Source organism: Balaenoptera borealis (assembly GCF_965194805.1).
Source record: "Balaenoptera borealis genome assembly, chromosome: 1".
Classification (NCBI taxonomy): Eukaryota; Metazoa; Chordata; class Mammalia; order Artiodactyla; family Balaenopteridae; genus Balaenoptera; species Balaenoptera borealis.
Window position 1 is genome coordinate 58,220,981 of NC_138860.1, and position 18,034 is coordinate 58,239,014.

The following is an 18,034-nucleotide window of genomic DNA, read 5'->3' on the forward strand; positions in this document are numbered from 1 at the left end:
TGTCAGAGGTCAAAATCACCACATTCTGGAATGTTAGCAGGCTTTGGGTCAAGCAGATAATCTGGTTCTAGGACTCAAATAACTGCGTCAGCATGGAAGTCGGTAACAGTTCTCCCTGGAAAAAAGGACCCAAATTTTCTCCTGTTATAGCTTATATTGGAATTGCTTATTTAGCTATTTTGTCAGCTACTTTTATCCTGTTTCTTATCTGGTGTTCCCAGTAACTAGGACATTCTTATGAATTCAAGAAATGTTTGATGCATAAATAAAGGGATGAGAATACTTAAGAAATATTATGTTTACTAAAGATATAATGGTTTGTTTCTCCCGAAGATCCTGAGTCAGTACAGTTCAACTATACTTCTTCAGCTCTCTATCCAATATTGAGGGTGGAGGTGGGAGAGCTGAGGAAGGGGATGTTATGAAACACAGATACACTATGAGCAGTAAATATGAACAAACCTCAGCATAGTTTAATTTTACTCCAGGCTGCTTCCTTCCCCCTCCCATTCGAAGAGGAGGCCCCCTTTCTTCTCGCCTATCGAATGTGAGGAAGGGGCCATACCTAGTTGTTGAGGAGACCGAGTAAGATTGCCAGGGAATCATTTCATTCTGCTCTGACTCAAGCCTTACTTTCTCATGGTCATCAGGTCAGTCTAAGTTTTAAACATCTAAATGGTGTAACACTGCACATAAAAATAAGTTCAAGTTTAAGACAAAGTGGAAAAGTACCAAACACTTAAAAAAGATGAATTGGCGAAAACCTTCCTGTTGACAACCTCTGTGTTTGCGGAGGTGGTGTGATGTAATCCAGGAAAACTGGGTCTGTTGGGATGAGCAATGCTATCAGATGAGAATGCTACCCGATAAGAATACTGATGAAAAGGAATTAAATGCCTGGACTGAAGGTGAAGGGAAGGGCAACAAACTGCGTGCTGTGTGATATTTTGCGTCAATTCAGCCGCCTCCAGGTGAACTTGAGCTTCTGTTGATCCCCAGCTTTGGCGCCTTTGAATTTCCTTAGTCACGAGCGCTTCTAACTCGCAGTCACTGAACTTGAGATGCAAGTACACACCAACGTAATGTGCCATATGAAAATTTTCACCTGAGAAATAAACTGCTTCTGCATTTTGGGGAGGAGAAAATAGTCCTTAAAAAAGATTTTTACAGCCCAGAGAAAGGGCATTGGTAGTGAGGGTCCCCCATTTTTTTTTTATAAGCAGATATTCATTTTTAATTATTATTTATTTATTTATTTAGTTTTGGCTGTGTTGGGTCTTCATTTCTGTGCGAGGGCTTTCTCTAGTTGCGGCGAGCGGGGGCCACTCTTCATCGCGGTGCGTTTAAAATTTAATTTAGACCAAGTAAATCTTCAAAAAGAAAACTCTGAATTAAATCTCAAACCTTTAGGGAGCCTTCAGATCTCGTATTTGGCAGGATGGACTACATTACCTTAATAATAAACATTTTATTTGGATAAATCTTTGGGATTTGTTTTTAACAATAGCTTAGAATTTCAGTGTTGGAATTACCATTTGAGGATTAAAGTATAAAACAAGTTATCTTTTCCCCAAAACTCATATAGATTCTATTCTTCCAGCACTTTACTGACATCATTAAGAATCTTCTCAAGGTGGCAACATTTCCTTGTCTTGTACTTTTATTCAAATGATGTGTTTTTTCCCCTGAATTTGCCAAATAGAATGTATGAGATTGATGTGTTTCAGACCAACAATTTCTCCCATAATCATACATATTTTATCTCCTAGAAAAATAATGAAAATAGAAAAAAGGTCTTGGTGCAATAATAATTATTAATGGGATTCCTGGGGGCAGATTGAAATTATTCAGTCCTCTGTGTCTTTTCTAGACACCCAGGATTTTTACTTGTTTCACTCTTCTATTGGACAGACATTTCAACTGAAGATAGATTATTTTTCTCCACCAAATAGCATCCCCAATCACAATGCTTTAAGAACTTAAAATCAATCATTTTCAATTTAAGCACCTTAAAAGGTCAAATTATGTATTTTTCACCTTACGTGGTTTTAGTTGAAACAAACTCCTATTTTAACTCGGATCTTCTTTAGAAAAAGAAACAACACATTTCATTTTTTATATAGAATAAACTTTGTTTTTATTATAGACATGGATCAAAAATAAAAGTTTTTATGTACATATGACATATAGTGCAAATGAAAGGCTTTTAAATACCAAGTATAGACATATTGTCGGAAACAAAAGGAGATGAATGATGGGGGTTAGGATGGTCGTCCGGGAACTGCAGGAGGGGGTCGCCTAGTGAAAACAAAACAAAAAACAAAACAAAACAAAAGAAAAAGAAAAACACAGATGCAGAGGAAGAAAACAATGTTTAAATTAGAAAATAAATCCAAATAAGAGCATGCATAAATATCCCACAAAAATCAAACTCAAATCAGACAGAAAACATGCAGACATGCAGGGGAAATGAGAGACTATCACATGGCATAGTGAGCAGCTCCTAGGATGTTTCCTTGCTTCCAGCCATGTGCTAGGTATGAGCCATTTGAGCTCACGCCAAAACCTTGTTATTTTGTACCATGGAATGATAAATCCACGCAATCATATTCAGGAGAACTGGGAACAGTACAAGAGCCGCATACCTTTATAACTTGAGTATTTGTTTCCCAACCCTGATTTTGTGACATTCGGTTATTTCCAAAGATTTCAGTAAATGTTGTGAAATCTCCATGGGGGAGAGGGAGTTGATATAGAAATATGACAGGTGAGATTTCTTTAAGATGAGGGAAAGTAGAAGGCGGCAAGGGATCAAATGAGCAATGTAATCACAATGCAGAAAATATCTGGGGTCGATCTTGGAGAAAAGGATTTGTAAATAAGAATTTCCTTCAGGTGAAATCCTGATGTGATAGCCTTTCCAGGCCCAGGCAAACTATGAGGCTATGTTATGTTCCATGGTGACCCCAAAGACTTTGGGTAAGGTTTCCCTCTGTCTTAGAGTTAGGTGCAACCGAAGTTCTTATTTATTCTGAACCAGGTCCAGGGTAAATGAAATTTGGTTTGCTGGCTCTTTCTCCGTATCCCTAGCCTGGCCTGCATCTTGTCAGGCCCACTGGTGGTGAAAGAAGGATCCAGAGTTTTGCTTCGTTTTGACATCAGCCTCTCTGGATGATGGGCTGCTAGGGAAGATACAGTAAACGCTACATGGCAATGGACAGCTCTGTAAGTAGGAAAACAGCAGGCCCAATGAAGCTTTCCCACGGGTTTCCAGCAGAAGTCTACATTTAATTTCCTCTTTCTAACCCAACTGGTAATGAGCTCAACATTACAGCAAGCCATAGAACAGCAGGTTAGTTCAGTACCCTACTCCCTGTGGGACTTCTTTTTGGCTACTCAGCCAGGTGTTCAACAACATACTCACTTCCATCTTACTTCTGTAACACTTCAGTGAGTGGAGCAATGAAGTCTACAAAAAAAACAAAAGCAAAAACGAAAGCAAACTTCTGTTTCATCTTCTATGAGATGTTAATGGAGACATACTGACTGGGCTATTTCTGAGCAGCAGTAAAAAACAACCTTACCTTCCCCAAAGTCCAAGACCAATTTTTCTTTGGGCCAATTTAAGCTGGCTGAACTTAAGGAGGCCTCCTATCCATTTAAATGATGAAGAACCTGTTATTGGTCTGCAACCTTTCAACTGTGGGGGGGGTCTGCAAGCCTTTAGCTTTAGAGATCCAGGTAATGGTTATCCCTGGTGATTTCATGAAGAAAGTGTAATTAAATTCCTGTCAGGCTCAATGAGATTTATCACCTGCCCAGCAAACAGAAACTATTTCTGAGTTCTGAAGGGGCTTTAGAACACTTTAATTACCTCAGCAGGGTGGGGAGGTGAGCCATTAAACTGAACAGCAAGTCCACAGTGCAAAAGGGACATTTTGCCAGCATATGCCAAAGCACTTTTCTGTTTGAGCTAGTTTGGTGTTCTAGTCTAGAAACAGGATCAGAAACTTTATGTCTTGGAATATATTTCATGGACAGCTAGAGTGACATCTATCCTCTTAGCTCTTTTCTTTCCCTCTTCACTCATCCTGTATCTAACTTTCCTCTCGTTGCCAAAAAAGCATTGCTGGTGATGACACCATACACTGGCTCAGAGTGACTTCTATTATGGATCTTGGCAGTTTGGGTTTTTACTATTTCTTTTCCAGAATTTTCCATATTACTTAACACAGTGCTGAAGTGCTTGAAGGTCACGTGCTGAAAATACTGGGGCTTTTTATATGAAGGGCTACAAAGTTACCTTATACCATTGCCACTTCTAACACAAAACTTGCAGTATTGGGTTTGGAACACTGAGTTGGGATACTGAGTTGCCAACACATATTAAAGCTCATCATACTAGCATTCACCATACAAGCAAATTCTACCTACTCAAGATTATAATTTCAGGTTATACCTCCTTAAGCTTTCTGAAAAATAACTTCGGAGAATCGTTTGGCTGAAACAGGAAGGTAAGGTGGTAGGAAAGGCTGTGTGTGGAACATGGGCATAATTCATATATAAAAGTCTCCATTATTAAGAAGAATGATGAATTACCCACATTCTCTTGGATCTACCTCAGTGCTGCAAACTGTTCCTAGGGTGACATTCCTCTGGCAAGAGCCCTGGGAAGGCCTTCCTTAAAACTTTTTTCTTTTCTGTTACAATCTCACAAAACATTCCCTGCTTGTTTTCTTTGCCCATCACTTAGATAACTTAATATCCCGGAGCAGTTGGTGAGCCTGAAGGCTTGGGAAAGTGAGACAAGAAAGGCAGTAAGAATAAGCGTTCTTCTCAATGCTTTTCTGCTTATCTTCACTTTTAAGTCAACCTAGATCGCTCCCTTTACAAGAATACTATGGGGGTAATGTAATTAATTTAAAGGAGCTTTTTTTTTGGCGAGTGAGAGAGAAAAGGTAATATTGAAAATGATCTGAGTCCTCCACAAGGCCCCCCTAGGACTCATTGCATGTCTGTCTCTATCTGCTTTCACGCCCCCTGTTCCTATGTGACCTACCTCCTTGGATCTCCCCAAGCATCAGAGCTCCAGGAGGGTGGTCCTAAGCTGGGAGCTCCAGTTGCCATGACATTTGATTTTATCACCCAACTTCGTGTTAGTGACAGTCTGTACTGGGACAATCTCACTCAATGCCCTTCCCCTCTGGCCTAAAGCCACTAAAGCAGTGTTTCCTAAGGCATGTACCTCAGAATGCTAGTCCTGTGAGATGCTCTATGAACAAAGCATTGATGGTCAAATAAATCTGAGAAACATGGAGACACTAGCCCTGCCATCTGATATTAAAGCTTCTATAGAGTCTTCCAGTAAAGAAACATCTAATTTTTAGTCATCATTTCCCAAGCATAGTCAATCAAGAAATCCTTGGTGTATGTGTGTGTAAAACTTATTAAAATCTCATGGAATGGACTCTGGGAAACTTCAAATTAAGGTTGTAGTTTTAGCCAACATCTCTTGCATGTTACTCTAAGTATCAGTCTGCCTCAGTGTGAAAGAACACCAAGAAATGGTCTTAAAAGTGGCAATGCCAGGTGTGTGATGAAATTAGTACTTCTCAGTATGAAATTTAAAGGTTCCAGCTGAAAAACAAGAATCTTGAAAACTAATTGAGCAGATACTTACATTGATGTCAGAACTATTTTTAAAATACAAATGGAAATTTGCCAGATAGTTACAATAAGGTCCTTTGGTTTTGGTAATTTCTACCAGGAACTATTCTGAATACAGAATCATGCGGTAAGACACACACTCACAGCACAGTGCACAGCATGATTCGCATCCTGACTCTTTCTTCCATTAAAAAGCTTCCTTTGAAGGCATAGATGGCTCCACTCATGGAAGATGTATAGACATGAGAAAGAAATCACAACAGAAAGTGTGAATTAACCCAACAGTCTTTCCAATTCATCTTTTCACAAAGAGCACACCCTGAACACAAAGGGAAAGTAAACCAACATTTCTCCCCTCCCACTCCCTTCTTGTCTCCTGCTTTTAGACGGCACAATCTGAGTCTATGTATGTTGATAAGGGACCTATCATCAAAACTCTTGTAACAAGGAATCTTTCTCTATTCTCTGGAAACAGGATAAGGACGTGTGTAAGACTGAACACTCTTCTGTTCTCTTAATATTGGGGAAACTGAAAGGGGTAACTTCTCCCCTCAATGCCCAATGAATAAACAATGGAGGCCAGCTGTTGAGTCAGGAACTTAATTACTTTTTGTCAGAAATGCCTTCTGTAGACCTACCATTTGGGCAGAGTATTCTTCATCCTTCTGTTTCCTAGCTTTTCGGGATCACTTCCTTTTCAATAGCAAAATGTCACGGTGCTTCTTGGCAAGTGTCACTTTGTACCCTCCAGCTGCCTAAGGTTTGTGTTCTTCTTTAACTTAGTACAACAATGACTTCAAATCAGGAATAAAATGTTTCCCACTCTCCTGCCTTTGATTTGTCCAGTTTGCTCCCTTTAAAAATCTCATCCTTCCCCAAATTAATGACAGTAATGCCAAATGCTATCATTCTCCACATTGGTAATTCTGGATCAACGTGATCGAAAGAGTTATAAATATTTACAAGTCTCAGATCTTACTGATAAGCATAGACATGACTCAAATATATACAAGAATGAGGAAGGGGGGAGTCCTTCAAATGTTATCATTTATTTCAGGTTCAGAAATACAGCTTCACATTTTCACAATAGGTACACATGACCTTCAAGAATGATACAGGCTTTAGGAACTTGCTTCAAAAATTCCATTCATAGAGTCCATCCATATATCAGCATTAAGAAAGCCTGAAAGTGCCAAGAAGACAGTGGAAAGTACTCTGGCTCCAATTAATTAAAGAATCAACAGAGAAGGCAAGACTTTGCTTCTGTACACTGCTTCTTAATATAAAAAAGCAAAAGAGGAGTTTGATTCAGAAAAGGGAGAGAAAAGAAACATACAGGCAAGCAAAACAAAGGCTGTACATGTGAAATTAAACACAAATCAAGTAATGGTGGAATTTCTGATTGGAAGGAATCATTTTTAGCAAATTGGCAACATACAATGCAAGAGATTAGACAGAGTAATTTTATCGTAATTTAAAAAACATTACATTAAGGAATTTGAGGGTAAAAATTAAAAAGGAATGAAGCCTTGAGCTGAGCCATGTGTGAAACCCCAGACCAGAGAGGTGAAAAGTCTCACCAATAATACCAGTATGAACAGGTCTTAAGACAAACAGGAGACTCTTCCTTGAGTTTCCTCTCTCTTGCTCTCATACATACATACATTCTTACACATATATACAAATAGCAATGCATATACTACATATGCTTCAAAATACTTTTAAAATTTCACCATACAGAGCACCACGTAATGTTAAACATACCAACTAGACAGGATGACTGAAGGTTCTAGAAGACACATTTGAGCTTTTAAGAAAGGAATGAGGGATCTAGTGAACGAATAACTGTTTCTTAGAAACCATCTAGCTTCATTCCCATTAAACTCTGAGCTCACAGCTTGCAGTCCTCTTAGTGAAATGATATAAAACTCATGGCTTGAGTCTCAAATATTATCTTCTTTCATCGAGTTCCATAGTTTAGAGACCTACTATTTAAGCTTTATTCTTAAGGAGATTCCTGTCCATTTCAAATAATTACATTGTTTGACAAATGAAAAATGTTTACCTGAAAAAGTGGATGGATGACCTGCCGCTGAGGTGTTACATAACTTCTTCCCTGCATTTTAAGCAAACTTACTCAGAAAATCCACTACTTGTATTATACTGCTGTATCCCTCTATTTTAATTTTTTGACAGTTACCGTAGAGAAAAAAAAAATGACTATGTAGACAAACTTAGCTTTTTAAGATTCACCTCAGCAATCTAAGAATAATTTATAATTCTAATCAGAGATCTTAAAGGTAGGTTTCCAGATCTTACAGTTACTATGAGCTAGCTATATTGGCAAAGATAATTTCTTCTTCGATAGCAATGCTGTGAATTTAGATGCAAATGCCTGTAGATGTTATTCTACCATGTTGTCATGGAAGTTCTGAGCCTTGTGCCTCTCAGAATGAATGTAATCTGGAGAAAATTTTGTACACCTCATGTATGTTATGAGAAATGAACCACTTTTATCACATATTATGGCAAATACTCTAAAGCTAACTCTTGTATTAGCACAGTTTAAAAAATATATTCATACCCACACATACACACATGTATAAATATTTACACCCAAACATATACATATATATACAATACACACACAATCACACTCATGCTCATGGCATTTTAACAAGTGATTTTTAAAGCTACTTACCCAAAGGGGCACAAAATACATGTACTTACACAAATTTACTATGTATATACTGTATACATAGGGACACATGCTTAGAAAATATGTGTGTACACAGAAAACATCAACGTTTATCACATACTGGTATTAGGTCCCATTTCATATTTGAGAATTATGGCTACAGTCTATTCTAAAAAGTCATAAAATGAATCTATATGACTACTCTTTAATTCTAAGGTCAGAAGGCTTATAGTTATATCACAGGAACTTGGTTTTATTATAATGTTTTGGAATAGAGTGAGTTTGTATCTGAACAAGTAGGCAATTTGCTAACTAAACAGACCCTACTGCTCTTCTATGTTACAAAACACAGCTAAAAGCAATATTCAGAGGAGTAATCTTGGTAGATGATTTCTGGAAATGCAATATATCTGCTCTAATTCAATACTATTTCAATCATCTGTCCACAATTGAGTAAATGGCTATTCCAGTTTAGTCAATAAGCATGCAAGATTTAGCATGTGACAATAAAATAGATTTACCCATCAAATAAACATATACAGTTTACTTTTCCAAATCCTAAAAACCCTATGTTTTATTATACTAAACATGATGGAGCTACATCTGTTGTGTAGACAACATCAGAGCAATCAGGATGAAGTTACACAAAAGATCTCAAGTGTGTGGGAAATACTTAGAAAGCTCATTAGCGACATTCCCATCTTAAGGCCTGATATGAACGCTGTACTTCACACTCCGCACATCCTAGAGCTTCTGACTTCATTTACATTGACATCTCCTTTTAGCAGGATACAAACCCTTTGGGAAATGGGATTAATACTAATCATATGACACAGTACTGCAGTAAACTGAAAATATTCTCCAACATGACTGCTGAAATTCCAGGGGAGGCTGGGTTCTATTAGAAATAACTTAGAAGTAAAATAAAACAAAAATGTACACACAAGAAGAGATAACTGGGACAGTGAAACTGTGGGGTGATAATCTGAGAGCAAAAGCCAAAGGTGACAAACGCCATTGTTTATGATGCATAAAATCGGTGCAAAGAAACTTGGGAAAAAAATCCCCAGTTTTCTTTGACATGGTTTGTGCTGATCTAAGAACACATCAGTGGTTATCCACAACATTTTCCTTTAACCAAAGGAAATTTTTGAAATACAGCAAAACGCAAAACCACATACAGCACAAAGCCAAACCCTGAAGTATATAATCTGTTAGATGCCTATCTTAGAGAATTCAAAAGAAGGAGCAAAGGGGATCCTAAAAAAGAGGGAATTTTGTGAAGAGATATCATTTTAGACTATTAATTTTACTATGGATGTTTACTTATTTCCACTTAGCTGCAACACTATTTTAAAAATACAGTATGTATCTTGCACATCTGTTCCATTCACAAAGAGTTAATTTTTTTCCATGAGAAAAAAAAAGATATGAGAAGATTTAGGGTGGTGATTTAGGGTGGCGTTCTTTATACAATCACTTGCAATTTAAAAGTTGAAATGCCCTTTTTGTAAATCTTGTATTCTCTGATTTTTGCCTAAGTGGACTAGTTTTAACCCTTTAGAATAAGTTCAAAACAATGCCATTCAACTTGGCAAGTTCTCTTTTTAATAATGGTTAAAAGTTTTACTTCATACTTTATGGGCGTCTGCTTTGGGTATAAACTACACAGGAAATTAAAGTTAACATACAAATCATGTTTGCTGCTTTCAAAGGGAGGCATTTCAGTTGGTTAAACCTGATTTACTTCTGTAGAATATGAAATGGTGTCGTGGGACACAACTATGCAGTGAATACTTGGTCTGCTCTCTGGGAACAGTTAGCAGACAAAATTCCGGTTGGCTTCTGGCTGTTTCCTACATGCTAATGATCTAGTTCTAGGTAGTCCAAAAGTCAGCCTCAAGACTGAACTATTAACCCCCAGGCTAAGCTGCTCTTATAAATTTTAGAAATGTTAGAATTTGCCAATTTGCTTTAAATCTCGATGTCTTAATACTATTTTCTGGAATGACCTGGAAAGAGAGAGACTCTGAAGTTGTCCGACTGTAGGAGTGTGAGCTCTGCTCTCAAACTAGGGCATCTTTTCTTTCCATTCCAGGTCCCATTCTTTAAATATGGCTATCCCATAGTAAGGCTCAGGATTTATTAAGAAAGCCTAGAACAGATTAAAAAGTTACATTAAACTGTTTTAAAGGTAGGCTAAATTTTTACATTAGGAAATTACATATTAGCATGGAAAGGGAGACATTTTTGCGCTAACTAACTAACTAAATCAACTGGAATTAGTGTCAAAGTATAATTAGCCATGCTTAAAATTAGATCAATATAAAAAATTAAATATTTTCCATGTCAGCCTTCACTGTAACTTGTGAGGAGGTAAGTATATACGTGAATAAAGAAATTACATTTGTGCAGACACTTCTAGAGATGTGATATTTTGCTTCTTCCTTGAACTCTGAAACTAGCCCAATTTACTGACTGACTACCAAAAAACAAGCTTTAATTCACTGTTGAATATGCTTCTACCTTGAAGCAAAACACATTGCCATGAGAAGCCCTCTAGAGCAAGCAATGCATTAACTTTTCCTTGGCAAACTACCTCATGCTTCTGGAAAAGTTTTATTTTTAAGGAATCCTAATTTTTAAAAAATCACTTCTTAGCAGTTTTATGAAATAAAGAGGAAGGAGAGAGGATCTAAATAGGTAATCACGGAGTAGGCGGAAACATGTATAATAGACAACATAATTTCCGTCAGTCAAAACAGAATGTGGGAAAATAAATATGTATCATTTAGGTCTAATCCCACCATCTCTTATTTCTTAAGAATTATATTGAATGGGCTATCTGGTAGGTATAACCTGGGAAAGTTGTCAAAGCAATTCCAAATATATGCCAGGGTAGGCCAATGGTCCACAAAGTAGTGGGCTGCTATACAATCTACTTTGGTTGATACAACATATAAAGCCTCAAAGAGTCAGCAGTTTTCAAGAGTCAAACCCCAAAAGTTTGACATATCATGAGCAATGAAGGTGAGTGATGAATGCATTAGTAAAACTGGTTACTTGCCTACTGATGTCCACACATGCGAGTACTCATGATTTACTGCAACGGTTATCAAATATTTTGCTTTCGCATAATTCATTAGTAATTAATTGCCATGCCAGACACTTCGTTTAGTCTAACAGGGAGGATTCTAGTGGACGGATTATAGTGGGACGAGTTGGTGATGGGGGTGGTCTCCGGCTAGAAAGAGAGAAAGAGACAGGTAAAGACACAAGTAGAATATCTAGCAGAAGGTTATCCCAAAGACACTGAGAAAGAGCCGTCACGCACATGCTCATGCACAGACAGGTCAGCAGGAGTGGCTGCCATTTGTAATAATTTAATACTGTCACCTTTCATTCACCTAGCATTTTTTTTTTTAAAAATGAGGTATTTTTTCACATACAAATCTTGCTAAAAACTGAAGTCGTCCCTCCCAATACTAATAAAAATATTAAGTCACTTAAAAGCCATCTGAAATACACGGCATATTTCTCAGTCAACAGAGTATGAAGCGTACTATGTTATGCCCACTCCAGGAACTAATAAGGTATTTAGGCCTCAGAGACTGATGGGGTTTGAATTTTTATTTCCCTTTAAGTAATATTCTTCCTATTTTTTCTCCCTGTCTGCATGTTAATTATCACTTCTCATTGTCTTTAGCAGTAGCTTTCTCCAATTTATTCTGTATTTTACTTCTAATTTGCTAGGCAGTAGAAAGTCAGAAAGATTAAGGCTTTTAGAGTTCTCCACAATAAGTGTAAACAGGCTCAGGGTGAGCGCCTGAGTCCTAAAAGTTTTATTCTTAGCAGCAGTATTGCTCACTTTCTGGTTGGTAATGGTGTTTCTAATAGCTGAGGTTGCTGAATAAACTCCAGATAACGAAATATTACTATATCTGAGAATCTCAGCTTTACCAACTAATACTCTTTCTTCCCTGAACCCATACATTTATTTCCTAAATGTATTAATAAGCTTTTTTGGGTGTGTACTTGACTTTATATGTCATATCTTGGAGAGTAATGTTTATAGCCAACAAAATTCAACAAATTCTGCAAATTGAAACCTTTCTTCTTGATAAAACTCTCCCATTGATTTTTTTCAGAAAGAACCCTTCTGGAATTACAGTCATGTCATGAAATTTTCTTCTGTATTGGACACACTAAATTGATCAAATCAAATATTTTTTCTCAGGATGAAGGAGTGAAGTTAGAAAAGTTAAAGAAAATGGTTATGAAATGTTAAAAAATTACAGAGCTATAAGATAAAATTAGATGGTCAAGGAAAGATCAAAGCAAAAGAGATATTGTTGATTAATGGTACAAATACTGACCACTTAAGCACAAACTCATAGATCTTAGTAGAGTTTCTTTTGCCTCCTGTACTTGAAAAATGTCCAGGAGGCTTTAGAGGAAAGGTTTCCTTGGGAAGGTGCATTCCAGTTTAACCTCTTATACTAAGTCTCATTACTAAGCAGGCGCTCAGTTTTTGAAAGTGTAATTCGAGATACTTTATAGGCACAGTTATGAAACTAAACCAATCCCTACTAGCTCTTTAATTTGAGTAAACAAGTCAGTCCTTTTCCTGCAGAAAGGCTACCTGCTACCATGACCACCTGAAAGGTTTCGGCAATTTCCTGCTGAGAAAAATCCTCCTATAATTTCCTTTTCACTTATGACCATGCAAAAACACCTGCGCTTTCACTAGCATACTGCTCATTTTCATTTGAAATGGCCATATTTGTTTAACTTATGTCCTGGATTTGAACCTACATCATTTTCTCCTTTGATGTGACGTTTCCAGAGGCCAGAGGTCATGTCCACTTGAGTTGTTTCATAGAGTGTTTAGCAGGGTGTTGCCTTCAATTATGTTCTCAATGTTCTTTTGTTTATCTGCTGGAACCTGCTATTCCTCCCGCAAGACTCACCTTGGTGAAGTCTTCTCTGACCTACCTTTCCCTATCTTGATGCTTCTGTAGAATCTCAACATATTTCTAGAATTAGGTTTATATGCTTATTGTGACTGATTAGAAATGGGCTGTGTCTTACTCATCTTCATTTTCTTGTGGTGTCTAGCTCAGGGCTTGTCATTCAGCCACTGAATGTTTGACAAAATGAATAAATGAAAGTTACTCCTAGAAGTAAGAAACAACTTATGAATACTTGTGATAACCATTGATCTTTACATTATATTAAGAGGGTTTTTTTGCTTTTTTAGTAAATCGTTGCTCTTGCAAAAAAAAAAAAAAAAAAAAGAAGCTACAATGGCATGTAGGATTTAGACTCTTGGAAACTCCACCTACAGGGTATTTGACTGCTCAGTTGTTCAGCAGATGTTTGGAATAAATAGTAAATCACAGGCTCTTCCTCAGGGAGTTTGACAATTAGTCACATAACCTATAGAAATATATTCTTAGCATTTAAGCAGTTACAGGAGGGGCAAGAGAGTTGGCCAGAATTTGAACTTGAAAAAGGGAAACTCTACCAGAGGCTTAATAATGGGATGGACTTAATTAGGGGATTTTATTTGAAAAAAGTGGATCTTAAACGACAAACGCAGTGAGGGGCAGAGCACAGTGTGGCATGGTGGGTTGGAAATTGTTTCATGCATATGTGATAGCTTTGACCAAGGGTTGTAGCCAAGAGAGAAAGGAATGCAAACTGAGTTCTCTTCTGATCCTTTTGTTCTTGGCTTAAATGTCATTCCTCAGCACTTCCTGACCATCTTATAGTTTCCAACCACCACTCCTCATGGCTTCATAGTTTTATGTATTTCATAGCACTTAACTCTGCTTGCCATTATGTATTTATTTACTAGATTATTGCCTGTGTCCTCCAACAGATTGCAAATTTCTTGAGTGCAGAGACCACATATTCTGTATTTATTACATATATTCATCATTGTATAATGTGATTAGAAGGCAGTGAATAAATATTTATTAAATAGTAGACAAACAAACGAATGACTGAAAAGTACCTATACAAGGATGTTTAGCCAGGTTAAAGTACAGACCAGGTCAAGGTGAGCGGGTCCAATGAGGCCAGAAATACAATCTTTTGAGGCATTTGTCAGAGGTTTATATTTGAGGCAGCAAGTTTACACAGAAGTCAAAGGATGTGGATTTCAGCTCCAATTGCCAGTATGTATAATCATTAATCACTAAACTTCTCTAAGCCTCAGTTTTCTCATCTATGACACAGGAGACTCAGACTAGGTGATCTATAACATGCTTTCCAGTTATGCATTGCATGTATTATTTATTGAGCATGTACTATGTGGACTGTATTATGTTGCATGATTTTTAAAAACTCAAAACCTATTCATAGTGGAAGATGAATGGGATAAGAGAAGTATGCAAGTGGTTTTACTATGGCACCCCATTTAAGTGGAAAAATTGAGGCAAAATTTTGTAAGTCAGACTCTGAGAATATATTCTCAGAGCTTGAAAATACAATAATGTGGTCAAAGCAGGGGCAAATATGATTTTAACTGTGGCACATAAAATGTGGAAGTCATAAGAGAATGAAGGTCTATAATGGGGTTAAAGAAACTAGAAATTAAGTGATGAGGTGGAATGGAGGAGTTCACTGATGGAGACAGAGAATAGAAAGACTGAAATACTCTGATGGAACAGAAACTTCTCATTAATCTCCACCCCAATCTTTGGACCATGTTGATGGGACACAACAAGGTCCACGGTAATGGGCAACTGCACATAGAAGGCAAGGCAGGAGACCAGAAAAATATAACTTTCTGCTATGTGCCAGGTCTTTTGTCTTGTTTACCACTGTATCCCAGAACTCAGTGTCGCCTTTGGCTCATAATATTTTTTTTCAAATAAATAAATCAGGAGAACCTATCCATTATGAGCACTTTTTAAAAAAAATAAATTTATTTATTTTCTGTTTTATTTATTTTTGGCTGCGTTGGGTCCTCGTTGCTGCGAGCGGTCTCTCCCTAGCTTCGGCGAGCAGGGGCCACTCCCCGCTACGGTGCTCGGGCCTCTCGCGGGCCGCAGAGCGCAGGCTCAGCAGTTCTGGCGCACGGGCGCAGTTGCTCCGCAGCACGTGGGATCTTCCCGGACCAGGGCCGGAACCCGCGTCCCCTGCGTTGGCAGGCGGACTCCCAACCACTGCGCCACCAGGGAAGCCCCCCCATTATGAGCACTTTAACGGAGTCCCTAAGGCATTGCACACCTGTGTGGTGAATTAATGATTAAAAAAAAAAAGAAAGATAAAATTTCCATCATGTTCTCTTAAAACAATTATAACATCTTTAAAATATGCTTGGTTTCAGGTTAAAGTAACCCGTATATGTACTGAGTAATTAAAATTCCTAGAGTCTGTCAACCCTTGACTGATGGTAATTACAATAGCTTGGTTAGGTAATTACAATAGCATAATTGGCCATTATTGCAGGGGAAAAAAAAAACCCCTAAAAAGTGTGTTCCAGTGCTTCACTGTCTCGGTCTTAGAATGTTTAAGTAAAGATTACAGTGTTTTGGTGATTTTTTTGTTTTTGTTTTTTTAATGTGTCAGTGTCATAGATTATGAAAGCTTATGATTACTAACTTCTTCACTATTTATATATAAAATAATTTTACTTATAAAAAAAAAAGAGTCTGTCAACCCTACTGTAAGAAATGAGCATCATCTTATTTCTAAAACAATAACCCCCCAATAATCTCTAAAGAAAGCAATTCAAGAGAAGCATGAAGTTGTTCAGTGTGAATTTTCTTAATAAGTAATGCTAAGATGTTTGCCAACTTCAACACCAGAAAAACATTTAAGGTTTACTGTTAAGGTTCATTTCATTGGTCTAGTTCCTAACCATTCAAAGAGTTTCCAAAGACATTCACCTCATAAGACAGTTTGTTTTGGGCCAAGCAGAGTTATTTGTTTTGTACCAAATTTTCCTCTGTTACTTTGTGCAGTGATGGGCTTCATTAAGTTACCCATTATATTGCAATGGAGCATCTTGCATCGCTTAGTGTTTATTGAAACACTGTGTTGTGTGTGGGCGGTTTATGGTTACAATAGAAAAGCTGTGTTTCTGCTTCCAAGTCAAAGGGAAAGATGTAATACTTGAAGTTGCATTTGTAGCTGCAGGGATGGACCGTTTGCAGTATTTTGGACAATGACAAATTTTGTAAGAAAGTCAAACGGTCACTTGGGGTGGGAGGCATGGTGGGGGAGAAACTGTCTACACTGATACGAGAGAAGAATGCGTCAGCTGTCTTATTGTCTTGTTCGATTCTCTTCTAAGAATGGAAGAACTAAATTTTCATCTGCTCTTCTTTGGGTTAACTGGTTCTAGGTATTCATGATGAGAGACAATCTGAACAGGGGTGCATCAGCATGGGGGTGAAGATGGAAGCTACCTTTCCTCTAGCTCCCTGCTTCCTGGTAATCAGCATAACACTGATTACTGAAATGTCTTGGTTTTTCTGCCCCTGCCCTTATTCCTCTTCAGGATGGGAAGTGGGATTTATCTGTCTGGCAAGTATGTGAGCCAGACTGGGTCTATGTAGCTCAGGCTGTCCTTTCCTGTGCTTAAAACAAGATATCATGACTCCCAGGCCAGGATTCTTTCTATTGGGCAGTTACGTTGGCATGTTCTAAGGCTATGGTCCTCAAACTGGACAGTGCCTCAGAATTCCCCAGAGGACTTGTTAAAACACCGGTTTCTAGGTCCCACACGGAATTTTTAAAGGGGTGAGATATTTCTAGCAAGTTCCCAGATTATACTGATGCTGCTGGTCCTGGGATTGTGCTTTGAAAACTGTTCTAAAACATAATAAATGATTTTGTCCTTGCTTCATTAGCAATTCATTTCACTTGCCAGATAAAGTAAAAGCAAAAAGAGAAAGTGGTGGAAAAAGATCTTAAGAAAGATGAAGAAATGGTTGTAGAAATACTTTGATACCTTTGGAAATTAGACTCAAGCATGGGTCAGTTTTAGGTTTATTTTATAAAGACAAAGATATTATGCTATGGTAGTTTTCTTGTTAGTCATCATCAGAAGAATAACTACTTGTTTAGGGAAGCTTGTATTTGCTCATGAAAATGGCAGTAGGTATAGAAACTAAGCACATCTAACCATGCATTCCAAACTCTCATCTTTGGAGAGGGTATGATTGAAATCCAACCTAGTTAGCTAGGTGGACCCAAATTTAAAAAAAAAAAGGAACACCCTCAAAAAAATATTCAAAGATTGATACTTCTAGGGGAATGCTATCTGCCTAAGAGGATAGTTATTTGCATAAAAAAAGGATATGCAATAGGCTTCATTTATACCGTAAGTTCTACTTATTAGATATAGGTGAAGCTTTAAGATATAACTGTCTCAAAATTTAATTTACAGATAATTGCATTTAGGATCATGAGAGAGTTATACATCTCAGGTTTCTAGGAGCCATGAGAATCTAATATCAACTTGCACAACTTTTTAATCTTATTGATGAAACAGATCAAAAAAAAAAAAATGAAGGGTTTTCTCTACCTAAGCACAAGAAGTAAGGCACCTCCTTTTTGAGGGCTACATTGGATGAATTTCTTAGAAAACAAAAGAGAACAAAAGCAAAAACTGCTTCTGAGTTTTCTAAAATTGTGAAGAGCGCCTCCCAC

General features: G+C 37.5%; 1 protein-coding gene across 4 annotated transcripts in view; it reads right to left on the reverse strand.

Moving 5' to 3' along the window:
- Positions 1-2,106: 2,106 nt before the first annotated feature.
- DNM3 (dynamin 3) overlaps positions 2,107-18,034 on the reverse strand; it is a 576,662-nt gene continuing 560,734 nt past the window's right edge. For 2 of the 4 annotated variants that reach the window (XM_082382854.1, XM_082382856.1), the window contains one exon: positions 2,107-2,298. In XM_082382854.1, coding sequence (XP_082238980.1) covers positions 2,262-2,298 — 37 coding nt within the window. In that variant the 3' untranslated portion in view covers positions 2,107-2,261. Of the gene's footprint in view, positions 2,299-6,697; positions 11,610-18,034 lie in introns of those variants that run through there. The other 2 variants (XM_082382851.1, XM_082382853.1) reach the window with 1 other exon arrangement.